General features: G+C 40.4%; 1 protein-coding gene across 1 annotated transcript; it reads left to right on the top strand.

Moving 5' to 3' along the window:
- Positions 1-1,492: 1,492 nt before the first annotated feature.
- On the top strand, positions 1,493-24,480 carry tmem63c (transmembrane protein 63C). Its single transcript, XM_030718824.1, has 22 exons — positions 1,493-1,702; positions 5,431-5,510; positions 6,311-6,398; positions 10,115-10,152; positions 10,856-10,998; positions 11,861-11,912; positions 12,015-12,123; positions 12,306-12,379; positions 12,528-12,608; positions 12,689-12,809; positions 12,998-13,131; positions 13,284-13,406; positions 15,013-15,166; positions 15,262-15,368; positions 15,968-16,054; positions 16,160-16,225; positions 17,993-18,155; positions 18,250-18,355; positions 19,570-19,737; positions 19,837-19,949; positions 20,050-20,124; positions 21,083-24,480. The coding sequence occupies exons 1-22, from the start codon at positions 1,493-1,495 to the stop codon at positions 21,308-21,310; spliced, it is 2,520 nt and encodes an 839-aa protein (XP_030574684.1). The 3' UTR covers positions 21,311-24,480.
- The last annotated feature ends 2,785 nt before the right edge of the window (positions 24,481-27,265 follow it).

The raw sequence follows: 27,265 nt of genomic DNA, 5'->3' as shown, positions 1-27,265 counted from the left end.
TGTGCACAACATGCGCCGTTTGGTAAATGCTTCACAGAACTGTGATGGAGCTTCTCAAGAAGTGACATCATTGGTGCAGTGATAAATCACACTGAGGTTTGGTTCAGTAATGGGTTTCAATCTGGTGGCTTTTAGCATCGTCCCCTTTTTCTGACTCTGGTATCTTTAATTTCTTGGCTGCCAATTTACTACTGCGGTGCACACAGCGTATTTACTACTGAGCATACAGTAGCAACATCTCGTGGAATATTATTTTCACCGTGAAATCTGGTCATTTACATCTTTTAGTCATGTGAATCTGCAGTATCAATGCGGCGCTTTGTCAGCACCGTGTTTCTGCTCCATTACCTCAGAATGTTTATTTAGTAAGGAGTGTACACGAGTCGAGCAGCTGGGAGTGGGGACTGCATTGATTGAAAGTGAGGATGGTGTGTGCTGGAGGACAGATGGTTCAGGCCTCCATTCTGTGGTCATGGCAGTGTGAGTGATCATATCCTGTGCATGCTTCACAATCTGTTCAAGCTTGCCATTGGGTTTATTTCTACTCTTGTTAAACTGAATCTCTTTTCTCTTGGAGTAAAACGATGCCTCTGTCTGTGTGCTTAAACGGGCTTGTTTGCATTTCTGGCTTTTTTAAAGAGCCTCCAGTATATCTGTTAACCATTCAGTTTGTCACTTTCATGTAGCGTCTCTACTTCCATTTGTCAGATAAAGAAAAGGAGCAAACAGATCAATTGCAGCTAATGGACCGTGACGCTCGCAAATGCAATCATAAGTGCACTTAGAGTGTGTGGCACTTGTCTGATGAAAATGAATCATGTGAGTGAATGAACTTCCAATTTCACAGATTATTGCTAACTAACAGCGTAATTCTCATTCTTTAAAGGCAGAGGCTGTTTAAAGCGACCCATTTGTTCTTTGAGAGAGGAATTAGCATGTTATTTATCACACAAAAAAAAAACCAAGGGAAACTGCATACAGCAGCCACTTTTCAGTCACAAAGTAGGAAACACCCAAAAGTGCACCCTTCTTGATCTTGTGTTTAGTGTTGAGCGAGGTCATAAATCAAGAGAGCAGTAGGGTCATTTTCTCATATATTTTTAAAATATTTTTGCCCCATATTGGCAGTGGAAAGAATGCAGGTTTTATTGTCCACATTAACTTGCCAGGAAGCAAAGTCTATCTTTTATATACAGTCTATGAAAGGGAGGCACATTATTACACTCATTCTGTGACTTTTACAGTGCAATTTGTAGCTAAATGCTGAACAGTAATCCTGTTAAAATAACCCTAAATTAGCTCAGAAGTGCTGGTAGCAAAATAGAACTGATAATCAGTAAAGCAATCATGACTCCCTTACAAATCAATAATTAAGCCCGAGGTATTTGTGGCACCCGAGAGCTTCATCACTCAGAGCTTGATCAGTTGACTGTGGTTGGCACATTGTAAATGATCCTCATCTGTATTTTCCATCAGATATGGTCCAGTGCTGATGGCTCAGTCTGAGCTGTTCGTGACGAGAGCGTCTCCTGTGGAGTCGAGACCCGTGGAGCTGGATGTCCTGGGCTTCCTGGAACGATTCGGGGAGGAAAACAGCACGGCTGAGAGATGCTACCGCTCGCACTCCCACAGCAGCGTCCTCCAGGGTCTACCGTTTGGTGGGGTGCCCACGGTCCTGGCCATCAATGTAGTGATCTGGATGGTAAAGACTCAGTCACACTAAATACACAACAATACAACAACATTACAGTAGTGTGCAAAAGTCTTAAGCCATCCTTCATTTCATTATATTTTGTTGCAAGGAGCCAGACTTTCTTGTCATGTTTTTAATGGCTCGGTCTTGAGCAACAGTTCTCCAGGCTTTCTGAACATCTTTCCAAGTTTTTCTTTGCACATTGGTGGCTTTTTCACTCATTTTCAGTCCAGTCCTCATACCTGAGCATTTTCAGACTGTTTTTGTTTTTATTTGTTGAGCCACTTAACGCACACACATATGACTCATTCAAAGATTTTAAAGCTAACTCACAGATAACTTAGTAAAGAACCAATTTTAAATTGTATCTTAAGGCACAAACACATAATTAGTTCCCTTTTCTTTAGTTGAATCTATGAAAAATGTCAAAATTGATACAGGTTGACATGGATGAAATAGTATTTTTGCGCCATCAAGGTAATACCCAAAGTGCTATTAGCTGAAAACTTAGCATATCTAGGCATGTTCAGTGTGTCCTTAAAAACTCTGATGAAACGAACCAAGTGGAGGACAAAGGAACAAGTGGCAGAAATAGGAAAGAAATCCACCAAAGACCTGACACAGGACCTGAGAGATACATCTGGTCCTTCAGTCGATCCATGTACTGTTCACTGAAGCCTCATCAGAAATGGTCTCAGAGGGAGCCGTTGGAGCTGCGTTTCAGCCAGTGGTGTGGGAGATCTTGTCAAAATCCATGGAGTTATGAACACCGAAAAGTACCATCAGATCTTGATCACATTGCAATATAATCTGGAAAGTGTTTGAAAATGGCTTCATTTTCCAGCATGACAATGATCTCAAACATGCTGCCAGTGCGATAAAAACATACCTGGATAGTAAAACACACAATAGAACACTATCGGTCTATATTGGCCTCCCCAGAGCCCAGACCTTAACATTATTGAAGCAGTGTGGGGTCACCTTGACAGAGAACAGAACAAAAGGCAGCAAATATCCAAAGAAGAGCTTTGAATGTCCTTCAAGAAGCCTGGAGAACTATTCCTGAAGACTACTTAAAGTACTTACAACAATCCTCACCTAAGAGAGTTCAAGATGTATTGAAAAAGTAAAGGTGGGCAGACTGAATATTGACTTTCAAGCTCATTAGAATTATACAAACTCTGTTTTTCCCTTATATACTTTATTTCCATGTATGTTTGCACAAGTTTCAATAAATCACTCAACCTATTTCCCATTTTCCTACCAAAAAAATAACAAAATTATGGGCATTTCAAGACCTGCACAACACAGTAACTCTGTATAGTCATGGTAAACTGAGAGTTAAACTGCCCCCCCCACCCCCCCAAAAAATTATAAACCCTTTTTAATCCTGTGATTTAAAGCACACAAACATCTACTTGTTTATAATATTTGTATCACCTTCCTCTGACTTTGTGTATTTAGAGCCGAAGCCCTTGACCTTCATTATAAACTACACCTAATCTTATAACTCTGACAAGATCAGTAACAAGGTGTGGGAATTATTGTATATAAGACTTTGCAGTTGGAGTCTTGTATAATTATTGTGATCTGTGCAGACATAATCTGTAATCCTAATGGAAGTGAAAGTGAAATGAAAACCTTCAATCCTTGCATGACCGATAAAAACTGTGAGCAAACCCAGACTCATACTATTGAAGGTTCACTCAGTCCTGAGTGGGTGCAGTTGGACACTTCAGAGACTTTTCAGCTCAGTCTCATTCCCAGGAAACACACATGCAGCAGAGTGATCATCTTTTTTAGCACGTTTTTCTGCTGAATCCTAACCCGTCTGTAAAAGTGTACATAAAAAGTAACTAAACGAATATTGGAAAGACAGAAACCCAAACAGGATACGATCCACACTCTCCCAGGTGACAAACTTGTGATCCAAAGCACACGCTTGACTCCTGCTTATTCTTCATGATCATAAAATAAACAAAGAGCATCAAAAAGACTTCAAAAACTGATGATTTCATACATTGTGTGTACCAGCACTGAAAACACAAAGTTATTCCCTTCCACTCGCTCCCCACTTTCCTGCCTAATCTTTGCACTGTCCTGTCAAATAAAGGCTAAAATGCCAAAAATAAAACAATTTCTCTGTGTCTAATATTGCTGCAGCCTGTGCGTCAAGGCCCCAAACCTAAAGGTCATGTTGTGCACATATCTGCGACACCGGAACAGCAGTAATTGATGCCCTAGGACAAGGACTTTCTGTGAGAGGTTTCCTTGTTCTCAGATGCATGGATTTCTTCCATATCAAATATATTATATATCCATACATATATACAGAATCACTAAGTTACACATCATCACATCATCAAGTTAGTTATTTAGACACTCAAAATGTCCTGTAGGCGCGAATGGTAGCGATAATGATTCAAAGTATTGTTAATTTGTAATTTTCTTCAGAAAAAGGCTTGAAAAATAAACTTAGAACTAAGCCAGCGCCTTTCAAAAAACAAAGAAACTGTAGCGCTTTCTGTTTGTCTCCTCCTTGTCTGGGCTTTTGCATAATTATGTACAAGAGTGCAGAGAACAAACACATTATGTACATGTCACAGATGTCAAGTTAAATCTGCATGTTTTAACGTCCCTTTTTCACAGAGAATAATACAGTGTGTTCACTGTTTACAAACACAGATACATTTATTTTCCTCCTGTGTTCCAGATAATAATAGGCTTCCATTTTCAGCTGTCAGCTAACTCAGTTCCACTGTCAGGACTTGTCAAGCTTGATCTCTGCACTGATAGGACTTCTCGATCTGCCAGCTCCGTGTTTTAATTGGCTCATTTTTATCAGTGCCTGGTTGTCAAGCCAACTCCAAGGGTTGAGCGCTGTCTCTTAATGACAAGCATGAGTCAAAGCGTGCTTCCCCCCCCAGGTGACGGGAGCACGCCTCTGCATCAATTCCATCATCATACAGAATAAATCATCAGCGGGACTTGAGGAGAGCATGCCCACGCATAAAGACAGAATAAACCAAAACAACAGGGAAGAGCTGGGCACGAGGAAAATGAGATCATGGAGAGATCCTTATTCTTTAAAGAAAAGGATGGGGGGGGGGTCCTGACTGCTAATGTAAACACAGCCTCTTTATGCATCTACAAGCCTCTTGATTGTCATTGCATGACTTTAGAGTGAATCATTTGACATTCATGGGAGCTTCCTTCCTATTATCACAGCTGTCACCCCACCCACTATACCTTATGTCTTTTCAGCTCAAATGAGGTAATAATTTAATGCTGCAATTAAAATCAATCAATAAAATCACCCATCACGGCCCAGTTATGTTCAGTGATATTTCATCAGGGATGTTCGGCACAAATCCACTATTGTACATGATTGAATAGGGTTGGGTTTTTTTTTTTTTTTTGGACCTCATTGTTGTGCTCGGTTTGCTCTCCATTTGTGGAAAATGGGAGCTATTCAGATTGACCGAGCTCATTTTTCCTTGCTGCACAGCGTATGTGCGTGCATGCATGCTGATCTATTTCTGGAGACAACCACATAATATATGTACTACAGAGAAAAAAAAAAAAGATTTATTAATGCTGCAGCATTTTGAATCTGCTGTTTGCAGATTCTTTTAGGGACAGGTTCAAATTTGTAATCAAGTAATATGAAGATATTTAACCCAGAGCATAACGAGGAGAGAAAGTGTGTGACATTGTTGTCTTGGTCTGTGTTGTAGTTTTTATTGCTCATCTTTTCCTGTCTGAGGAAGGCTGCTTGGGACTACGGCCGGCTGGCTCTACTGATGGAGAATGACAGGTAAATCCCTCACTCGATATCCCACACGACAGTGTCTGATACACTCTGATAGCCATGGCAACACTTAACATGGAGTAATCATTCTCAGTGGAGAGAGGCTTGATGCTGTAGCTCCCTCTGCTGCATGTAAGTGGTAATAGAAACTTACTGCAGGCAATCTTTGACTGGTTATACTTGAAACAGTGCTTTACTCATATTCTCTATACAGTGAAAGCAAAATTCCAAGTAATAAACATCGCCAGATGGTCAGAATTTATTCTTTAAATTTCTTGCTAATTGACCAGTACTTTGAATACCATAGAGGTTGTGAAATTAAATGGAAATGGGCATTTAAGCGTTTTATCTCACATCCTACGGCCAATTTAGAATCACCAGCTCACCTAGTGCATATGCTTTCCTCCAGGTCCACCCAACAGTCTGCCTGACTCTGCAGCAGTTTTCTTTTTCTTGATCTGAATCTCCTCTTCAGGGGAATGTGGCCCTGATTAGTTCTGCCTGACCAATGGCGCCCTCGTAGCACTCGAGGGCAAGCAGCATCTGTTCATTTTGCCAAGCGGTCAGCTCTCATTGTAATTCAATTATGCTGCTTAATCTGACATGTGTTGAACTGTTGGTGTTATAGCCTGCAGAGACAAGCCACAAAATCAGCCACTGCAATTGTTTTATTAGATGGGAATACATCTTCTGTGTATGCAGTGGGACTGCAGCAATTGCATTACATTTTGGTGTATTGATAAGAACATCTCAGGCCACAATCACTGGGATGATGTTCCTTTGTTTGTGTTATCTTCCTGATCCAGTCTCACATCCCTGTTTTATGGAGAACCAAGTGAGAAAGAGAAGTCCCCTTCAGAATCCAGTCCCTCCGACTCTGAGACGAAGGACATGGTACGCTTAAATCTTATGTTACATCTTTTAACAGATGCCTCATTTATTTCCCAAATTGCTCACAACATTACTATTATTATTATTATTAGTAGTAGTAGTTATTAGATATCTAATAACACAGTAAGCTCCACAGAAACATGTTTCTGCAGCTTTTTGTTTTGTTTTCTTTTAGATCAGATGAAGTTATGTCCTCATCAGACTAATTTAAAGCCACAACAAGTTCAAGTTTTCAGTTTCTGGCAAAGTTATGAAGAACTCACGGCATACTCATGTATCAAATAAGAGATCAGATGTTGAACATAGTGGTTTGGAAAGTTAGCAGTCAGACACGTGATAAATTAAAGCTGATGCTGGTACTTGTCTGTTGGACGTGTAAAACACATTTGCCAAACTTTGGTCAGTTCTGTGATTATTGGATACTTCTGAATAAGCTGTTTTTGCTGACCCTGAGCCTGTAAACTGGATTACTGGCTTGGAAAAGAGCAGTGGTTCATCTTTGTTGACACAAACTCCTCTTCATCTTCAGCTCTGACCATGAAGAAGCTTTGCCTTCAAGGTCACAACTTCAAACACACACTGGAAGTTTTTTCTCAGTTCTCTTCTCTTCTGGACAATCCAGGTCATTATTCATGCAGTCATTTGAAGAGGAAAAAGGTTTTCACAGGACTCCATGCAATCCTTTAAAAAACTAAGTACACCCTTACTGCTTCCATAGGAATAAAGAGGTTAAGTAGCAGCCAAGTGCAGCTGATCACTTGATCATCAGCAAGTGTGGCCACCTCTATAAAAGCTGATGTTTTGGCACTTTGATGGTCTCAAGCATCAAGGTGTGTGATAACACAATGCCACAGTCTTCCCAGAAGTGGATGCATCAGCAAATTAACCCCAAGGTCAGACCATGCTATGCTCAGAGAATTTGCATAAAACAGCACAGTACATGACAGTACATTTAGAAAAAGACTTGTATGTATGGTTGGACGGGTTGTCAAGCCTCTTCTCTGTAAAACAAACATTACACCGTGGTTTAGGTTTGCAAAATTGCATCTGATCAAACCACAAGACTTCTGAAACAACATCCTTTGGCATAGTAGACCAAAATGGAGATGGTTCCTGGGTTTCATTGAGATGCATTTTGCTGCGTTTGAAGAGTTATGGATATTGGAGAAGATCACATGCATCTCACACAAATGCATGCACAAAAGAAAGAGCGAATGATGTCTCAGAAGAATACAAGGTGGCAGGTGTCTCAGCCTGTAGCTGTGGTATATATGACATCACAGCTTGCTACCTGTTTCATCTACAGGAGCAGGACACCTGAGGCCACCCCTCGCCCCCCAAAAGAAATAAATCAGGAAGGATATTTGACATAAAACCACAAAATATATTTTTTATAGTGGAATAATCCCCACATTGCTTATTTATGGTGCATAATCACAAATAACCTTCTCATGGCAGCTGACTCCGGATTTCCCTCTCTCTTCATCCTCCTTGATCTGAGTGCAGCCTTTGACACCATCTCCCACACCATCCTTCTCTACAGATTATCTTCTATTGGCATCTCCCACACCCCTCTTGACTGGTTCCATTCTTATCTCACAGGCTGCACTGAGTTTATCCAGCTTAAGTCTTTCAAATCCCACCCCTCTCCTGTTACCTCAGGTGTACCTCAAGGCTCTGTCCTGGGGCCCCTCCTTTTCATCACTTACCTCCTTCCCCTTGGCAATATTTTCCAAAAATTCAACATCCATTTCCATTGTTTCGTGGATGATACCAGCTTTATTTATCCACCAAGCCTAACTCTTCCCTCCCACCCTCCTCCCTCACCACCTGCTTATCTGAAATCAAATCCTGGTTCACCTCAAATTTCCTTAAATTAAACAGTGACAAAACTGAGTTCCTCCTCGTTGGAATAAAATCCACCTTATCCAAAGTTGGCAGTTTCTCCCTCACCATTGACAGCTCCTCAGTTTCCCCCTCCCCTCAGGTTAAGAGTCTGGGTGTCATCCTTGATAGCACTCTGTCCTTTCACTCCCATATCAATAATATCACCCAGTCTGCATATTTCCACCTACGAAACATAAATCACCTCCGCCCCTCCTTCTCCCCGCATACCCCCTCCATTCTTGTTCATAGTCTCATTTCCTCCCATATTGACTACTGTAATTCCCTTCTAATTGGCCTCCCTCACAAATCCCTCCAGAAGCTTCAAATAGTTCAAAACTCAGCCGCTCGCATTATCACCAAAACCCCCTCATTTCACCACATCACCCCAGTCCTACAGCAGCTCCACTGGCTTCTACTACCGTACTATAGGAGGAGTTGGCATTGGAAATACTACTAATGCAAAAAGTATTACTTAAACTTATTATTAAAGATGTGGATATTTAATGAGGAAGAATGTGCCCTGTGACTGTCATAGAATTACATATTATATCATCTGATTATTACTACTCATGCATTAATGTATGAATAGGCTTTTATTATTGCTGAAAATTGAACTCATTTTGAATGTTTCATATCCAGCTACAGTGAATGAATATTTTCATTATGGATTAATCTGCCAATTATTTTGTTTTTGAGAAATTTCATTAAGTGCTGCAAATGTTTTGTTAATGATTCGCTTGACTTATTGGTTCACAGACTAAAGCTGTACTTGTATAAGTTGTTTGGTAGCTTTATTCATAACAAAACATGAAAATTTTGAGCTCTTCATGTGTTTTGTGAGCAAAAATTATGATTTGCAAAGTATCCAGTAAGTGAAGCAGTCACTGTTATCCTTTGGGAAGCAGAGGAGAAGAAACAGAAGAACCTAAAATTTGTCCTTAAGTACAGCAGGCTACTTGAGTAAATGCACTTAGTTACATTTCATCACTGCATTAAAGAGCTTCAAAAGACAAAATTAAACTTGGCATGTTGCATATGTTTCCCTCTTGGTCAGTGAATCATGTTCAGCTTTATGTTTTTGGCATGCATATGTGTTCTCATGGATTTGGTGGTGAAACACATCCAAACAAAAACAACAGTCTGCTCACCGAGTGGCTCTGCAGTGCCAGTAGTGGTTAAAAATACCACAGAATATTTTTATTCACTATAATAGTATAATTAGGGCAAAGAGGCACAGTGTTTCAGGAGGAGAAGGGCAGATTCCAGTCATCGTTACACTGCAAATTATGAAGGAGAAAGCCTCATTTTGAAGAAACACTATCATTACCAATAACATTGATGTTAGACAGTCTGCCAGTCTTCCTGATTATGTTCTTGTGTATTTACACTGATTATACCAAGGTGTCACAGTTAATTTCCCAGTGATATATTGAAGTCTTAAAAAAGCTGCATCCTGAGCTTCTATAATAAAGCCAAGTCGTCTAAGATGGCACCAAGTCAACAGTTGTAAGAGGAAAGTTTGGATCATGACTCAGCTGGACTGTCTCTGACTCCATGGCACCTGAGTGTTAGACTGAGGTCATTCCCTGCATGTTTATAACAGTGTAAGTCAAAGAGTCAGACTGGAGTCATCGCCCTGTGCCTGCACACAGCTGAGGCTGCAGTAAACTGATTACAGCTCCAGACCTATTAAATCTTCCTCTCCGTGTCACTTTGCAGACTTTGTGACTATTCAAATGGAGGTTGCATACAAGTCACCAGATATGTTTGCAGGCATATGTAATATATCTTTAATAACCAGTTCACTGGCTGTTTTATGATTCTTCTTTCAGGGCTTCTGCTCGTGGCTTTCATCTCTTTACCAAATGAAGTAAGTAAACAGAAAGCAGCTGCTCCTATAATTATTTCATCCTTCTCTCATCTTAGCGTCCAACCTTTCTGGCCTCTTGTCTTCAAAGGTGATGTCCCCATCAAATGTAAAGTCTTGTCTTATATCTCATTTAGTGACTAAAAAAACCCAAAAACAATAACAGTCTGGACTCATGTGACCGCTGGTGCCGCGGTTTCCTGTTGAATATTTGCACTTGCTCAAGTCTGACTGCACACAACAGATTTAGAGCTGTAAAAAAGTAATTTCCGTGGTATCCATGGTTTCCATAGTATTATGGTGGAGTTTGAGTGCTTCTGTTTTTAGCTCTCCTGCCAGTGGCTCACCCTGGGATCCCAGGCAAAGTGAAAACCCACCCTGCGAGTTCTCGATGTGTGGGCTACCATGAGACCAGCATGCACTTCTTTTCTTCTTCTTTCATGCCTTTTTTTTTTTTTTCTATTTTATGACACTGGGTTTCCTGAACCTCCCTGATCTGGTAACCACAGATTCTGACACCATAGTAGTGGTGCCACAGTTTTACTCATGATGAGGTAGAAGCTGCAGGCCCATTTATCCAGGTTCTGCATGTATGGAACCACTGACATGTCAAGAAAAATGTGCAGTATCTCTCTACTTATCGTGCTCTGCAGAAAATCTCAGCATTCATGGATTCTCAGAGTGCCCCTTCTTTCTTTTGTTGCAGGGATGAGGAGATCCGTAGCAAATGTGGCATTGATGCCGTGACATACTTGTCCTTCCAGCGCCACATTATCCTGCTCATGACGGTGGTTTCTCTGCTGTCCTTGGCCGTAATCCTGCCGGTCAACATTTCCGGGAACCTTTTGGGTATTTTCGTCTTGATATAATATTTTAGCTACCTCACTGAAAAGTCAAGGGATATCCTTAACCTCAGGGGGCACACACTGGGCTCTTCGTAGGAAGAGAAGCTTGTGTACACAGATCACAATCACACACGTGTTTACACTGAAGGATTAATTGGTTAAATGCACAGAAACTTTGTTTTTTAACAATCTATGGTACAGCTGACTTTAAACCTCTCTTGCCAAACTTAAAATAAGTCAAAAGGTAATTTAAACCAAAATAAACGCTGTTTACATGCACAAAGGCTGCACTTCATCTAAAGGGAGGCACTAGCATACCGGTGGCAAGTCATCAGGCACTCACCCAAGTTGGATTATAGAAATAGAAAGTGCTTAATTTCCTCTTAACATACACATGTAGGTGCCAGGGGTGGGGCGGTCCACAGAACAGGCTGCTAAATAGCAGCAGAAATGCCTTTTGGCAGTTGTGTGCTTATTTTGTAAGAAGTGTTGAGGAAGCCTTTCCACAACGGGACGAAGTCTATGAGGAGCGGGGCTGTCCACAGCAATGTTTTTATTACTGCTGGTTGTCATCATATGGACCAGAGTGTCACCATGATTAAATATATAAGCCAACACCCATAGGCAGGCTGCCATGGTGACAACAAACAAAGGGTTCCCAAGTTAAAACAGCACAGTTGGGCATGTTTGAACTTGAATTCATTGAGATGGGAGATATTTCATTTGACTGGATGGAAAACATTTTCTCTGAATAGTGGCATTGCTTCATTTCTTGCCCCCTGCCAGACAAAAGAGGAGGGGTTTCCTTTAAGTCATTACAGAAATTAAAACGTCTCGCACTCTGTCACGTTTTATTATTCTTACAGGAGACAGTCCTGAAAACTTTGGAAGAACCACACTGGCGAATGTTAGTGCAAAGTAAGTCTAACAATGCAGACATGACATCAGATCTCATGAAACATCCCAGAGCTGTGAACAAATCTGGGCTATCTGTAATATATTTGTTTATGTTCCTCAAAGGGACAGCTTTCTGTGGCTGCACAGCGTCTTTGCTCTGGTTTACTTCATTATCACGTTGCTGTGTATGGCTCACCATTGGCTGCAGCTGGAATACAGAGAAGACGAGAAGGTCTGTCACCATCAAATAATCCTGTTGAACCATCAATGCCCATCTGATTTTTCCACTGCAAAATATCCAGTCAAATGATCAGTTCAAAACAAGAAGTTACATGTTTACTATTTCAAAAAGACATTAAATAAGAGTTTAAAGGATTTTTTTTTATAACACTGTGGTTGCATTATGTATTACAGGTAGCCAGGACACTGATGATTACCTCCATACCCAGGGAGATCTCTGACCCAGGACTCATCACTAAACACTTCCAGTACACATGTTTTCTTTTCTAATTTATTGTTAAGTTAGTTAAATAATAACCCTTTGTTTGACCAGGGAGCTATGTCTAATATTTTATTCATGGATATCCACACTTAGCCAAATTCATTATAACAAACTTCTTTTCCTGTATTCACTAGTGAGGCCTATCCAAGCTGCACTGTCACTGACATCCGGTTCTGCTTTGACGTTCACAAGCTAATGAGGCTGGACTTGGAGAGGTAAGGCGGCTTTCGGCAGATTGGAGCATCATAGCTTTTGATCATATGGCTCTTGTCTGAGGACGCTGTGGTTTTTCCAGGCGCAAGGCAATGAAAGGCAGGCTGTATTTTGCCACAAAGGCTCAAAAGGAGGGAAAAATCATGATCAAGACTCATCCGTGTGCTCAGATCTTCTGCTGTGACATATGCGGCTTTGAAAAGGTGCGTTTTATGTGATTTGCACATGGCTTTCTGTGTCTAGTTGCAACTTAATTGTAATGCACAGGAAGAGAATCACCACTGGATGGCACTGCGATGCAAAAATAAATAAACACAATGACAATGTGATATTTTGCCAGTGTGAGAGTGAAAGATGAAGTGAGTAATGTGTGCTCTAACTTTTTCTTCAGGTTGATGCAGAGCAATACTACAGCGAATTAGAAGAGAAGCGGACAGATGAGTTTAATGCTGAGAAGAACCGCATCTCCATGAAGAGGTTGGGCATCGCCTTCGTGACCTTTCGTGATGAGAGGATGACTGCCGTGTAAGTAAACAACACCATGACATTGAGGTCTGTGTTTGATAGGTTCTATCATCATACAGATGCAGTCACGGCAAGGCGTGACCATATGATTCATGGTGGAGTTGCTGAGTAGTGATGCAACATTTTTTTGAACATCTCGTTTTGGTTTGCAGCATTGTGAAGGACTACAGTTGCGTGAACTGTCGACGGAGACCCCAGCAGTCCAGCATCACCACTGTGGTGCAGTCACACAAATGGGGCATCAACTACGCACCCGCTCCAAGCGATATTATATGGTGAGGACTGTTACTTTACTTGAATTCACAGTGTTTATGTCAAGGATCCTACTCTTGGATTTTCTCCTGATTATCTTTGAAGTCTCAATTTTCCAAATTGACAACTGCATACTTTTTCCATCTGAAAATGAGCAATTCATCCTTATCTTGCACATCACCGCAGTGAGCTGTGACCCATCCCAGCATACACTGGGCAAATAACTGGGTATAGCCTGGGCAGACAACCATTCACACCTACGCTACAAGAAATGTATTAACTTAACCTGCTTGTCTTCTGACTGTGGTAGGAAGCTGCAGCACCCATAGGAAATCCACACAGACACACAGTTTGAGCACAATATCCAATTTTACAAGGCTTGTGCATCATTTAGACACATTTCCCTGTAATTAAGCCTGACATATTTGGTATCTCTGGAAACCTCTGGATCAAGACTAAACTTCAGACCAATATTCTGTGGGCTTTAGTAATGTTTGTCTGTGTAAATTTAGCTTGTGATGTTGGACCTAAAGAGTCCTATTTAGAGCAGAGGTATGTATTATGCAAATGTTGCGTACTGGCACTATTTGATCCCAGTGTTTCTTTTGATACTTTTGATCACCGTAATTTTGGTTTAGAGGCTTGGGCAGTTGGTGGAACAGCTTTGGTGTGGTTCTTTTTATAACTGTCAGGCAGGACTTTGTCACTCAGTGGTTATAATAACTCAACTGAATCTCTGTCTTTTGGTGGTTCCCCAAGTTTCTGTTGTGGGCCTGATGCTAATTGTATTGTACTTTGTGTCTATCAGCCAAATAAAAAGTCACTTTTAAAGTATACTGTCATTGTTGTATAGGTAACATGTGTGTGTGTGTGTGTGTGTGTGTGTGTATATATATGTATATATGTATATACACACTTTTTTTTAAAAATATCTACAAGTAAATAACATTTCTCATGGGGTTATATGTTATTTGTACCGGCCACTGAACAGTTGAAACTCACTGTTCTTATTTGCTTTTTAGTTTTTCATGGGTGCAGCACATCATGATGCCTGCTCCTGAAAGGTGCTATATGAATAACACAAACAATGGACATTTCTGCTATCAGTACCTACATTAGTATTGCTGTTCCTGCTTGTTTTTAAATTTTGACTTCAGAGACATTTAAGATGTCCATTGTCAGTATATTGTTGCTTGTAAGTAGCAGATCTCAAACACCCTTTAATCAGTGTCCATGATTGGATTAGCTACAGTGTATGTTTCTTATCTTGGAAGGCAAATGCAGCAGTCCCAGTGAGATTATGTAACAAACAAATGCTGCATATATATGGGGGACTAACCAAAAGAGACTCTCTGTATGAGCTTCATACCTGATTGACTGCAGTGTGTTTGTGTCTAGCAATCGCAATCATGCAGGGACTGGGCGCTGCACCATGAGCTGGTTTAAACCTGCTCTTCAGTCCAGTATGCTGGACACGCTTTCCTCTTAGAAGAGACCGCTCATCCGACTATTTCAGGCATATGTCAAAACATAAAGTACATGTAGGTCAGGGCAGGGTAATGTGTTAACTATCCTGTCTGTCTTGCTGAATGATTGTTAACTGAGGCTCATTATTTTTCCCATTGCTAGGGAAAACTTGTCAGTGTGTGGATCTCGGTGGTGGCTCCGCTGTGTCCTCCTCAACATCCTCCTCTTCCTGCTGCTCTTTTTCTTCACCACTCCTGCCATCATTGTCAATACCATGGACAAGTTCAACGTCACAAGGCCTGTGGAGAGTCTGAGGGTTAGCGTTTCAGAACAGTTTAAACTTATGCAATTCTATGCTTCATTGTGAACCTCTTCACTTTCATTAATTGGCCATTTTGCTGTCCAATGCAGAGCCCAGTCATTACCCAGTTCTTCCCGACCCTTCTTCTGTGGGCGTTTTCAGTGCTTCTGCCCTTCATCGTCTACTACTCCGCCTTCTTTGAGTCCCACTGGACCAGGTACTCAGCAGCCGTCGACTTCCACTCTCCTCAGTCATCTGAAATAGAAATGCGAAACTTTTGCTTGTTCAAATGGGTCGTTCATGTGAAGCAGCTTGTCTTCCTCTCAACTATCAGTATATTTTTTTTTTTATCTCAATTTTGTTTTTTTTCCTTTTTCAGCCTTTGCTCTCTTTACTCTCTCCCAGTCTCTCCCTCCTTCTCTCTGTCACTCTCCCTGCACTGTTATTCTAGGCAGGTTGTCATAGAGATCTCTATGCGAACATAATGATATGAACAGGAGTCACCGTGCACGTTCTTCTATGCATGGTGACTAGCAGGAGGAGGAACAAGTGTGCATAAGGACAACCTATAAGCATCCTTTCTTTATATAACCACCCCCACAAACGTGTTGTGCAGGCATGAGGTGTGAAGGAGTGACTGCAAATGAACCGTTTACTGTAGTGAAAAATGTAGTTTGTGCTAATGGATACAAAGAGTCAACTGATTTTTCATTTCGGCTTTTACTTCATGAATTTATTATGCTGTTTTTTTAGATATATGTTGTAAAATATGTATTGTGTGTTCTTATGGTACTTTATATTCCTTTCATGTCTCAGATCTGGTGAGAATCAAGTAACGATGCACAAGTGTTTTTTCCTGCTGGTCTTCATGGTCATCATCCTGCCTTCACTTGGTCTGTCCAGGTACATCTGCAGTGCTTTCTCTAAAAGGCATTTTGATGTACTTCTTTTGAGTATTCCTATTTTTTTAATGTTTGTCTACTTTTTTCTATTTTATTTTTGCTCTAGTCTTGACCTCTTGTTCACCTGGCTCTTTGACGTCAACTTCCTGGAAGAAAAGGATGTAAAATTTCAGTAAGATCAGGCTCGTTGTTGAAATGTAATAAGAGGTGCAATCAAACAAATTATTTTCCTCTTCATGATCATCTTCTTGTGCTGCTACACACTGCTATCAGCTCACCCGCTATATTTAGATCACTCAATGGAAGTGCCATTCTGTCTTCCTGCTCGTATGCTTCTGCAGTATGTCAGATCTCCTCCAGTGTGTCAAAATGGCGATCCTTTAATTTGATTATCAGTTTCTGGAAGTGGACAAATAGTTAAATGGTAAATGGACAGGTACTTATATAGCACTTTTCTACTAAGTCACAATCTTGTGAGTAAATCAAATCTGGGCAGGTAGCGAGCACTGAATGTCCTTCATCAGACGCCTCAGGATGTTACAGCAGAACTCTGCTTTAAAGGACGAATTCCTGATGCAGACTTGTGAATCTACAAACCCAATTCCAACACATCTGTGTAAAATGTAGATTAAAAACAGAATGCAATGATCTGCAAATCTCCTAAGCCCAATCCAAATGTTTTCAGTTGATGAAAGGTCTGGACTGCAGGCAGGCCAGTTCAGCACCTGAACTCTTCTACTATGAAGCCACGTTATTGTAATAGATGCAGTATGCAGTTTGGTATCGTCTTGCTGAAATATGCAAGGCCTTTCCTGAAAAAGACGTCATGTAGATGAGAACACACGTTGCTCTAAAACCTGCATATATCTCTAAGCATTGATGGTGCCTTTCCAGATGTGTAAGCTGCCAATTCCATACACACCAAGGCACTCCCAAACCATCAGAGATGCAGGCTTTATGAGTGAGCACTGATAACAAGCAAAGTGGTCCATATCCATTTTAGTCCACGTTTTCCAAAAATAATTTAAAATTTTGATTCATCTGACCACAGAACAGTTTTCCACTTTGCTTTAGTCCAGAGAAGACAGCGGCTTTTCTAGATCATGATTTCTTCTTTGCATGATGGCGCGGTGAACTGTGTTCACAGACAGTGATTTCTGGAAGTGTTCCTGAGCCCATGCAGTGATTTCCATGACAGAATCATGCCTGATTCTCTGAAATTTTTTGATGATATGTAGCTGATGAGATATTTATGTTAAGGAACATTATTCTGAAATTGTTCCAAAATTGTAGGCAATTTTTTACAGATTTTTTACTTTTAAGAAACTTTCATTACCCAATTATGTCACTGACCTGTTGCCTGTTAAACTAATTAGTTGCAAAAAGTTTCGCCAGCTGTTTCTTTTTAGTACCACTACATTTCCAGCCTTTTGTTTTCCCCCATCCCAACTTTTTTGAGATGTTTTGCTATCGTCAAATTCAAAATGAGGAAATATTTTTCTTCAAATTTTACATTTTCTCAGTTTAAACATTTGAATATGTTTTCTATTTTCTATTGTGAATAAAATATGGGATATTGGATTTGTAAATCATTGCATTCTGTTTTTATTTACATTTTGCACAGCAACATTTTCGTAATTTGGGTTGTAAATAAAAAAAATGCAGGCTCAGTTTGAAAGAGAAGTTGATGTTTGCTGGGTGTAATAGTTTGAGGTCCATGGTTTAACTGTAGTGGCCATAACGGGACTTTCAGGATCATCGTCCTCCCTTCACTTGGGAGCGATCTCAAAATTGCAACGCACTCCAGAGATACACAAGAAGATGACCTTGTAGAGGCAATCTTTATTTTATGGGTCATATGGAAACTTTTTTAGTTAAAGCTGAATCTCAAAAAGGTGTTCCAGTCAACAGCCCACCTCTTGTCTGTGTCTTAATGCAGGTGCGTGTTTCTTCCCGACAACGGTGCATTTTTTGTAAACTATGTCATTACATCCAGTTTGATTGGCACAGCTATGGAACTGCTTCGTATCCCGGCACTGACGGTGTACGCACTTCGCCTCTGCTTTTCAAAATCCCAAGCTGAGCGGATTCATGTCAAACGGGTAAGCAGAGGCTTGGGGCTCATCTTGGCATCTTAACATGCTGTTTGATTTAAACTTTAAGAAGCCAGCTGTGTTTGTTTTTTTTTGTCTGCAGAGTCAAGCTTATGAGTTCCAGTTTGGCCTTGAGTACGCCTGGACCATGTGTATCTTTGCTGTTAGTATGACCTACAGCATCACGTGCCCCATGATTACACCCTTTGGTGAGCAGTATACATTTACCCCCATGTATCAGCATCTAGCTCTTCTTCTCACCCTCTCTTCTCAGCCATCTGCATCTCAACACTTCCTCTCTCACTCGTGTTTTTGTATGTACTGTGTCTCCTCATACTGTAACCTCACTCTCCTCTGCTGCCTGCCAGTCCGATGCAGATTGTGTGAATTTGCTGCTGTAGTCCCAGACACCCAGACACAGCGAGCTGTGAGCCAGACGCCCACTCTGCTCCTGTCTCTGCCCGGTGCCCACCAAGCTTCTATTTACTTCTGCAGTCTAATCGTCAGTCCGAATATGCCCATACACATTGCACCTGTGTATTCTGTATAATAATCTCTTTGGTTTAGCTGATAAAAACTACAAGGAAACAACACAGGTTTTTATTTAAGGGAAAACATATTAATTTGAAAAAAACATTAGCTTTCAGTTGATCCAAAACAATGACTAGAGAGATCATAAATATTCTATATTGACTTAATTTTGCCTTAGTATCATAATATCCAATAAAGTACTTACTGCAAGCTTATTTGTGGTCCCCAGAATTTCCAAAAGTAGAATGGGAGGCAAAGCCTTCAGCTATCAACCAGCTCCCAGTTTGGATTCAGGAGACAGACATCGTCTCTGCTTTTCAGATTACACTTCAAACTTTCCCTTTTGATACAGTTTATAGTTAGGGTTGGATCAGGTGACCTTGCACCATCCTTTACCTCTGCTAATCATCCCTTAGCAGAGGTAAGGGATGGTGCAAGGGATGATGGACGGAGAATTTCCTCTACACTCTCCATGTATTTAAATCCCACTATGTGATTAACTTTTGCATTCTCATTCCCATAGTTTTTGTCTGTATTCTCTCTATGTGCTCTTTTTTTCTCTTCTCTTTCCCCTCACACCCCCAACTGGTCATGGCATATGGTTGCTCCTCCCTGAACCTGGTTCTGCTGGAAGTCTCTTCCTGTTAAAAGGGGGTTCTTATATATATATATATGTGTGTGTGTGTGTTTGAGGCCATGAAGTCTTATGTTTGGGATTGTTTTACTTGGTCTGTTCAATGATAATTTACTTATAGAAGCTGTAAGCAGTTTTTTTTTACATCACAGTCCTCTGTGGATTCATCAAACCCTGTGCATGATGTCCACTTTGATGTGTTTTAGATGAATTCATCTTCATCAGTCAGTGCACATTTGTTTTGCTCTTTCCATCCAGGTCTGCTCTATGCGATCTTGAAGCACATGGTTGATCGATACAACATCTATTATGCTTATGTTCCCACCAAACTCAACCAGCGGATCCACAGAGCCGCCGTTAGCCAAGTTATCGTGGCTCCCATTCTCTGCATGTTCTGGCTGCTCTTCTTCTCTGTGCTACGATTAGGTAACTATCACTGCTATAAAATTCAATAAAGATCAGTGCACAGTGCATTGTCAGTGTACAGTGTTACTGTAACTCGTGTTTTTCTCCTCACTGTCCCAGGTCCAGTGCATCCAATCACCCTCTTCACTTTAGCGTCCCTGATCTCCTGTATTGTCTGTTATCTCTTCCGCTTGTGCCTTAGGAAGCAACCAGACAAGTCAACAAGCTACCAGGTCAGTGCCACCAAGGGCCACAGAGATCAAGCTCAATTGAAGACGTGCTAATACTGAATTTTAACCGATATTTTTCCCGTGGATCATGTTTTTGTTTCAGATGTCTGATCAGCCAGTAGAGGGGACGCTCACTGATGCAGACAGGAGTGCTGTAACATCCACCACTGCCTCCAGTGTACAGTATCACATTATTCTCTGTTGGCCAATACACAATCAATGCATATTTTAATGGAGAGAGACCTAAATTTGACAGGGAAGGCTTATGTTTTAGGTTTTTTTAAGCTACTATATCATACTCCACTAGTTGTGACTCAACCCCAGAAGACAAGAAAAGGGGGTTATGCTATATTAATTCAAATGCATCTGAAAAATGGTCCCACTTGACACCTCAGAATCACCTGGGGTTTTTGTAAATTAACTTTAACATATTTAATGAGGGAATGCAAAATTTTATTTTCATACTATGAACATTTTCCCAGTCAAAGGCCTTTGAAGTGCATAAGAATGAACTGAAATTTGGTGCTTTATAAGTCCTTTTTATCTTTTCCAGCATTTTTGATCCCTCATAATTTCTTATGTGCAAAAGTTACATGAAATTTTCAGGGCTGAAAAAACACAACAAAATCTATTTTACACCCACTACAAGTGTCACAGTGTAAAGCCAAAATCTTGCTTTTGTTCAGCATCGTTCTTCTCAAACTTTCTCTAATATATTGGGTCTTTTTAATAACATAATTGCACCAATATATTTTCTAGGGTCATATCTTCATGTGGGATAGATAGATAGATAGATAGATAGATAGATAGATAGATAGATAGATAGATAGATAGATAGATAGGTAGGTAGGTAGGTAGGTAGGTAGGTAGGTAGGTAGATAGATAGATAGATAGATAGATAGATAGATAGATAGATAGATAGATAGATAGATAGATAGATAGATAGATAGATAGATAGATAGATAGATAGATAGATAGATAGATAGATAGATAGATAGATAGATAGTCAAAGCAACTTATAGCATGTAAAATGTCTCCTGTTTACCTCCATCTTACACCAGCCATACACTGCCTGTGAATAAAGTAATTGACTAGGTGACACAATTCCAAAATGTACATTGATCTGCTTCCCTCAGCTTTTTGTGGCGTCCGTGTTGCTGGAGCCAGAGCTGGCTTTGACTCCGATGCCCTCCCCAGCCCACCACAGCTATGGCGCCATGGCCAGCTCCCAGAGTTCAAGCCGTGGGCCAGCAGAGGAAGAAGAAGGAGAGGAAGAACACGCCCAGACCCATGAGACTGAGCTCCAAGACCCCCCCCTCTACTGCTCCACCACACTCATGGACAGCCCCAAAGCATACCAGTAACACCAAATTCCCCCCAAACTGATTTTTATGTGTCCTTCAGCTGAAGAACACAGATTACTAAATGCCGCAGTGCTGCGTTTTCACCACTGACCTCAGACTCCAACTACGCTGCTGCCTCGAACCCTGAGACTAGACTGTGCTTGCTAGAAAGGGTGAAGAGCCTAAAGAGTAAAGGAGCTTGAGAATACAGGAGCCAAATACTCATGAACATCACAGTTACAGAAGGAAGCCATTTGCCAAAACACTCCACTGAACCAATCAGACACAGCTCAACAGCTAAGCTAAATGTACAGATTCTTTTAGCTAAATGATAAGATGCTGATTCGGACTCGGTCTTCTTCTACGGCTTCATTTGCAAATTAAAAAGGTTACAAGTAATGCAGACTGGCATTGAACTGCCTTTGGGTTTCTATCAGAGATACTCTATCCATCCTGTGTCACTTGGTAATGAGTGGAGGTGAAAAGTTCCCATCAGAGTGGGTGGTGTGAGCAGGCTTGCCCCGACAGACTGACAGAGGGGTTTGGGCATGGGTGATATGTGGTTCCTCTACAGCAGAGCTCGGCGAGGGTGAGGGCAGCTAATTGTGAAGCCATCTGCAGTGAGAGAGCAAACAGACGGACGGAGGGCCCAGTGTAACTTAGAGATGTACTGTAATATATGTGCACTCTGATACAGGCACAGGCAGCTTGAATGAACCTGAAGCTTGTTGTAACTATTATCAATTTAAGGTTGCTATTTTTGCTACAGTATTTTTGGTGTCATTGATATTGTGCTTTGGGGGGTGGGAGGAATTGAGATTGGTGACGGATTTGCAAAGATGTCCCATCTGATTCAAAAACTTACCTAATTACATTGATGCGACTGTATATATGGTCTAAGTGGAATAGTTTGAGCTTTTGGGAAATGTGCTTATCTATTTTCTTGCCTGCGGTTTGGTGAGAAAATAAGGAACTACTGCGTAGCATGCAGCCTGTTAGCTTAGCTTAACACAGACTGGAAACAGAAAGAAATGACTAGCCCAGAGATTGTAGTTGTGTCCAAAATTATTCTGTCATTTGTCACGCTGTCCTCTCTATATTGAGGAATGCTATGTAGAGGACTTTGAGGAGGCAAAATACTGAGATGTATTTTCATATAAATCCATAAACGGTTAAATTTTATTCATACAGCACCAGTTCACAACAGCAGTCCTCACATGGCACTTTCTATTATTAGATAAAGATGCTACAGAACCCCAACACCCCAACTGAGAACCACAACTGCCCTCAGTGGGGGGTAAAGAACTCCCTTTTTACAGGAAGAGACCTCCAACAGAACCAGGCTCAGGGAGGTGCAGCCATTCACTGCACAGGTTGCGGGTTAGTGACCATGGATTGTACACTACTTTTTGTGAGGCATAGTGAGATTGTCTGAGTGCATTATATAGGGCATACAAAATGGCAAACTCACTTTATAGATAGTGTTGCTAAGTCTTTGTGCTGTTACTGAAACATGGGGACTTGAAACATGGAGAAAGGGCTAGCCTACAGGCAGAAACAGTAACTTTGTGGGGTGTTGTTGCCAAGAATCTTGTCTTTACTTGTGGACACACACACGGACACCCAAATAAGTAGCCATTCCTGTAATATTTCTTTCAAGTCCACCTGAAGAGTGCATGTGTAGCAGGTGCATTATAGAGTGGATGAGTCCATTGTGAAATTTAGATCTCTTGTCCCCAAGGAGACCCTCTTATACACTTGTGGACATGAAAATTGTAACACTGGTTGTGGAAAAGGGAAAAATCAATTCTTAGGTTTTAAATATCGGGACATAATAAAAAAAAATTATATAGTCCTTATAAGGCATTTAAATTAGGTAAATACAACCCGAGATGAACAATATGTGACATATTACACCAGTTTATTTATTTAATAAAAACTAAGTCAAAATGCAGAAGCAGTCCTCTAAATAACGAAGTACCCCTCATGATTCATTAGTGTGTAGAACCACCTTCAGCAGTAACTTGAAGTAATTTTTTTCTGCATGAGTCTGTGTCAGTCTCTCACATCATTGTGGAGAAATTCTGGCCCACTCTTCATATTACTGCAGTTCATTGAGATTTGGAGGCATTTGTTCTGAAGGACTTGTGGTTTGTTCAGATGCAATTTTGCAAACCTACAGTAAGCTGTGCAGCTATATTTTTTTAGATAGTAGAGGCTTTCTCTATGGCAGCACTTTCAAACAAGCCATACTTGTTCAGCCTTTTTTTAATTTAACTGTCATGAACTTTACCATTTAGCATGCTAACTGAGTTTGTTTGGGGTTTTTTGCATGGTCTGGCCTTGAGGTGAATTTGCTGGGATATCCATTTCTGGGAAGATTGCCTAGAATGTTTTCCACTTGTGAATAATTCTTTCTCTAAGATCATTGATGTCTTTTTTCTCCTTGGCAATGTGTTAGCACAATGCTCCAGACCAGCAAACTGCCAGAACTCACACTTGCTGACGATCAGTTAATCAAGTGCATTTGATTAGCAGCACCTGGCTGTTACTTAACCCCCTAAGAAAGCAGTAAGGCTGTACTTTCACACACTGCTTCTGCATTCGGCTTAACTTTTGTTAAATAAGCCAGAGACAGCAGCTTTTTGATGTGCTGTTGCAAAGTTAAGCTAACTTGCTATGGTGCCAATTTACATCTAAGGGCAGGTAAAGTGTTTCGTAAAATGTGAAGATATTCCTTTAAGTTGTGAAGAAATTTGTACAATAGAAGCAGATCCTGGAATTACATCATTTTCAAAATACGCTGTGGAGTCTATTTTCTGTCACTGCAGGAGAACAATATGTAAATCTCCAGAGGACGTTATTTGGTTCAGCGAATTGTTTGAAATACTGACACTAACTACAATCTGTGTTCCAACTAAAGCCATTATATTTGCATATATTTAGTTGTGAAAATTCAAACAAAACAAAGATAGAATATTGTTAACAAAACGATTCAAAATCATTTATTAAATTTAATGTTTTTTTGGTGTTGCTCAGATATTTCTGTGCTAAAACAAAGTTTTGTTTTGTTGCAAAGACAAACAGTAAAATAAAGCACTATCATACTGTTTTCAATCAACATAACTTATGCTGTGTAACACTCCAGTGCATGTTAATTATATATCATCAAAATCAGGTATTTTATTTCATATGTGCATATGTGTCTGTTTTGTTTTGGGGGTTTTTTTATCTTATAGTGGGTGAAAGATTTTTCTCACGTGACTGAATGTTAAGTTTGTTTTTCATGTCTTTTGCTGTGCCTTGAAAAAAAAAAAAAAACACCCATATTGTAAGACAATCCAGCATGGCCTGAAATATGCTGCATGGACTGAACAACCAAGAGATAACAACCCCCCCCAAAAAACTCCAGTTTTTAACAGCCTATGTGTCCTTCAATTCAGAATAAAACAACAAATTTACAAGCAGTGAACTTATTCTACCAAGAGATTAACAATCAATCTTCACACAGGGCCCTCTACTTCTATCTAGAGCTTTTGACTACATCACATGATCTTCATCGGTATATTAGTTCGCTCAGTCGTCATCCTGGGGATATTCAAAGTTTATACCATCCTGTGTGCTTGTTCTCATGCTTATATGAAGTTCTAAAGATGCACAGATCACTGGCCACTGCTCAACCCTCATCTGTTCATGGAGACCAAGCGATGAGTCTGTGGCTCGTAGTTGTATCGATATTTTGTATTGTGTCCTTGTTGGTGCCTTGTCACAGATTTTAATCAATACCTTTTAAATCTTCAGCTACTTTATTTTTGGATCGCACAGATCATATGTGTGGCTGAGCTCTCTGTAATCAGTAGTCACTCCCTGTTTACTTGTCTTTGATTAACAGTGACAGCTATGTTGTTGATCAGAATTTCTGTCAAAGCAGCCGAGACACTCCTTGTTGTTCAGTAGAGTGAGTTATAATCCATTTAGTCATGCTTTATTTAAAATTAATGGCATATTATTTCATAAAATGAAATGTATTTTGCTCGTTTTATAGGGAATCTAATTGTAGTCCCTCATGCTGTATAAAACAGATGAAAGTTGGCAGCAGAGCGAGCATGAAGTGGTCACTGCAGAGGATCGTGAAGTTAAAAAAAAAAAAAAAAGAAACATCAAAGAGCATCTCAAAATTTCTGTCTCCCAACTGCCAACATGTCCCGTGGGTTTCTCTTCCAGAAGCTTGTTTCACAGATCATTAAATGTACTTTCCTTTTGAAAAATACAAAATAAAATTAATAGGGTATTCTTAACTCTAATGGCCATGCGAAGAGGGATTGTCCATTCTCATGCTTTACTTGTTTTATTGTATCCAGACATGTCTATTCATATGCAGTCAGCTTGGCCATCCAAGGTCTATTGGCTTTCCAGACGTGTCCAGTGCTTTTGTGCTTCGTTATAAAATATGTGTATCATAAGTACGTTATTTCAGATTTTATCCTGCTGTAAAAGTGGGCTGTTATATCTCCAAGAAGTCTGAGGTTTAGGGACAGGCTGTGTTTAAGATTGATCTCTGTCAGGCTAATGAGTTTTCATCTGTTATAAGTGAAGTGCTGTGATCTGAAATTAAAATTAATTCAGCTCAATCCACTCATCTTGTGCCATGAACTTCTTGTTGCTCTTTGCTGTGGTCTGTGATGAAAGCTTTTTCAGACACAGTGAGCCAGACTTCATGTGGAAAATAGAACAGCAAAAGCGAGTCCATGAGTATAAGAGTATGATTGCTTTAGGAAATGTCCAAAACACATTTTGCACACTGGTTTAAGCTAAACATATTCATTTAATATTTAGGAAATAACTTTACTCACAGTTAGAAAATAAGATTTATACCTTTCTCCACTCTTAAGCTAAGCTAAGAGCAGCGGGTTGCAGCTTTAACTGACACATCAAGCATGTCATCTAATTCCTGGGAAGCGACTGAGTAAGTGTAAGGTTAAGCTAGTCATTTAAAATCAGCCAAAGTATAACAGCTGATCAGAGTGATTCTTTTCATTTCCAGGCTCAGTGCCCAAACCACAGTGGAAAGTGGGAGCATCTTTGTGCTATTCCAGAAAAATAGCAAAAATGCATGAACCATCTTGCACTGACTGGATGGATTAAGTAGTTTGCAGAGTGAAAAGATACGAGGGCCTGCCTTCCACTGTGTGCAGTGCTTCTTCATCGCTTAGAGTCACAAAAGAAGACAGTTGCCACAGGTGACATTTCCCTTGTCACCTGTGGCAACTGCTGATAGCATGTTTCTCAGTAAAAGGTGAATTCCTCTGGGTCTGTGGCCTGCCATCTGCTTTTCTCCTGTCCGGATGCTTAGAATAGAAAGTGTATCTGCCTCCTGCTGCAACCATATTGTCACTCCCCATATGGCTTTGTGTCAACATACAAAGGCAGCTCAAAAACTTGGTATTTTAAGTCCCCTAGAGTATATTATAGTATCCAACCGATTATACAAGAAAGTTCATTCTTATTCTTGGCAAAACACGATTACCACAATGTCGATTTAGTGGCTGTACTTTCCAGCTCTTCTCACAGTCTTCTTCTAAACATGGTTTTTGTCCAGTATTACGTTTCAGATTTAATAGCACTGTAGAGACCTTTTGTTTTCCATGTTGGTTTAAGAGTGAACATTTATCTTTGACCCTGGAATAGTTGACACAACAGTTACCACCAAACACCCCACCCCTGCCAAGTCCCAGTTAGCAGCTGTTCAATCCCATTCAATCATATCACAGGGTCTTTCTCAACTTTCAGACTAAACCATCTGCTGACTGTTTTGCCAACTTGATGAGGAAATGTTTTGAGCGGGGACCTGAAAAGGTCTACAATACAGATTACGTTCCTTTTACTGACATCAAGACTGGAGCGCACCAAGTCATTTAAGAACATACATGGCTTTTGTCCGAGGTCTTGAGTAGCTGCTGGCAAACTTGGTTTTAA

Source organism: Archocentrus centrarchus, chromosome 22 (assembly GCF_007364275.1).
Source record: "Archocentrus centrarchus isolate MPI-CPG fArcCen1 chromosome 22, fArcCen1, whole genome shotgun sequence".
NCBI lineage: Eukaryota > Metazoa > Chordata > Actinopteri > Cichliformes > Cichlidae > Archocentrus > Archocentrus centrarchus.
This window is presented reverse-complemented; position numbering and strand designations above follow the sequence as displayed.

Excerpts from the sequence above, each read along its gene's own strand:
- tmem63c (XM_030718824.1), top strand. The coding sequence starts at position 1,493 with ATGGCTCAGTCTGAGCTGTTCGTGACGAGAGCGTCTCCTGTGGAGTCG. Across the intron at positions 10,153-10,855 it reads TCATCTCTTTACCAAATGAA|GGATGAGGAGATCCGTAGCA; the intron begins GTAAGTAAACAG and ends CTTTTGTTGCAG. Across the intron at positions 16,055-16,159 it reads CCTTCACTTGGTCTGTCCAG|TCTTGACCTCTTGTTCACCT; the intron begins GTACATCTGCAG and ends TTTTTGCTCTAG.